General features: G+C 44.6%; 1 protein-coding gene across 1 annotated transcript in view; it reads right to left on the reverse strand.

The window, feature by feature from the left end:
• ftr83 (finTRIM family, member 83) overlaps positions 1-1622 on the reverse strand; it is a gene marked incomplete at its 3' end in the record, with an annotated part of 15774 nt that continues 14152 nt past the window's right edge. Inside the window, 1 exon segment of the mRNA XM_014006834.1 lies at positions 1-778. Coding sequence (XP_013862288.1) covers positions 252-778 — 527 coding nt within the window.

The raw sequence follows: 1622 nt of genomic DNA on the forward strand, positions 1-1622 counted from the left end.
ATATTATATTTCAATCATTACATTTTGGATAATTCATCATTAAAATGTTAATGCCCGCTCACTTTATATCCCTTGTAATATTGCYGATTTAAAAAAATTCACATTCATCACATTTCCCCCCGATCAACACATTTTTTGTGTGCTAAAAACAACAAAGAAGCAACAACTCTCTTGTTAAAACACAAACATTACCACAGAGCAGTGTTTTCAGTACAGACTTGTGCAGTGATCATTAGTTGTGTGTCATTCAATCACAGCTGAAGGATGGTGATGGCAGACTCGTACCAAACCCAGAAGCCAGGATACACAGGTTCACTAAACGAGGCCTTGAAGCGGTGGATGAGACTCAAGGTTTCTCCGACAGCGTAGAAAGCGAGAACGCCCCCATCGTGGTCCAGGAAGACCCCGATGCGGGAGGAGTAAGGAGCTTTGACCTCGATCTGGTCCTTATTGTGGCGGGCTGAGTAGCACGAGTCGGAGCAGAACAGACTCCAGGACTTGCGGTTGTAGCCGATGCGGCAGGCGTCGCCGTAGCCCGACCTCTTGATGCCTTTGTAGGTGACTCCAATGGCAGCCCCCTCCCCACTCCAGTCTACCTCCCAGTAGTAGACCCCTGAAGAGATGGGCTCCTTACACAGGACCTGTGGCAGCGAGTCGAACCGGGCGGCGTTGTCGCTGTAGGACTGGGCGTCTCTCTTTAAGGTGGCTTTTCGGTTTCCTCGAGACAAATAGAGCTGTCTGTAGGCTGTGTTTGGGTCCAGAGTGAGCTGACAAGCATCTGAGCAGAGACAGAAGGTGAACGGTTACTAAACATTTACCTGAAACTGTCATGGGTAACTTTATTCAGAACAAAGGGAAAGTAGTGTTTGGTAGATTCTTGGTTGTACAATGTTTCTTCACAATAAATCTTATATCACTGCAAAGTCTATTAATTTAGCTTTTAAATGGTGCCACATTTGTAAGGAACATGTATTTGTGGGATGAGCAGTAGAGCTGAGTATGTGGGTTGTGTATTGGATAAATCTTGTGCCAGTAGGAATTGAATTTGAGCACCCGCTTAGAATGGCTTCAGAATGTCCCGCCTGTGCTGGTTAGCAGGTTCCCCGTCCCATAGAATGGCTTCTGATTGTCAGCTGGTTAATATGAGGCATAAAACCCCTAAGGTTAACCTTAGAGCAAACGACATGGTTAGCGCTAAAGACACCGCCCTCCAATGGCAGTATATTGTAGCCTTCCAATACTGCAATGGGTAGACCACAGAGCGGGAGACCAGGGTCCGAGACTGACACAGACAGCAAGAGCAAGGATCACCACCAGGCATGGACAAAAATATCTTTTGGTTATTTACACATTCATTGTCATTGATATATTAACCCACTAGGGGGCACTGTTGGGACAGTCTGAAGTCTAGAAGGCACAGTAGGGACCCTCTGAAACCATTGTATGGGACTGATAACGCCTAATAACATCCATTTAATGGACTGATAACATCAGAATCCCCCGATTTGAATTGTTCAGATTGAATCTGAATGTGCAGAATTTGAAATTAAAGGCATTGGTTTGAAAATGAATTTCACTAAACTGAAACTGAATTTAAATATTTGTATCATAGATCACATATT

This window comes from Austrofundulus limnaeus, unplaced genomic scaffold, assembly GCF_001266775.1.
Source record: "Austrofundulus limnaeus strain Quisiro unplaced genomic scaffold, Austrofundulus_limnaeus-1.0 Scaffold37, whole genome shotgun sequence".
Classification (NCBI taxonomy): domain Eukaryota; kingdom Metazoa; phylum Chordata; class Actinopteri; order Cyprinodontiformes; family Rivulidae; genus Austrofundulus; species Austrofundulus limnaeus.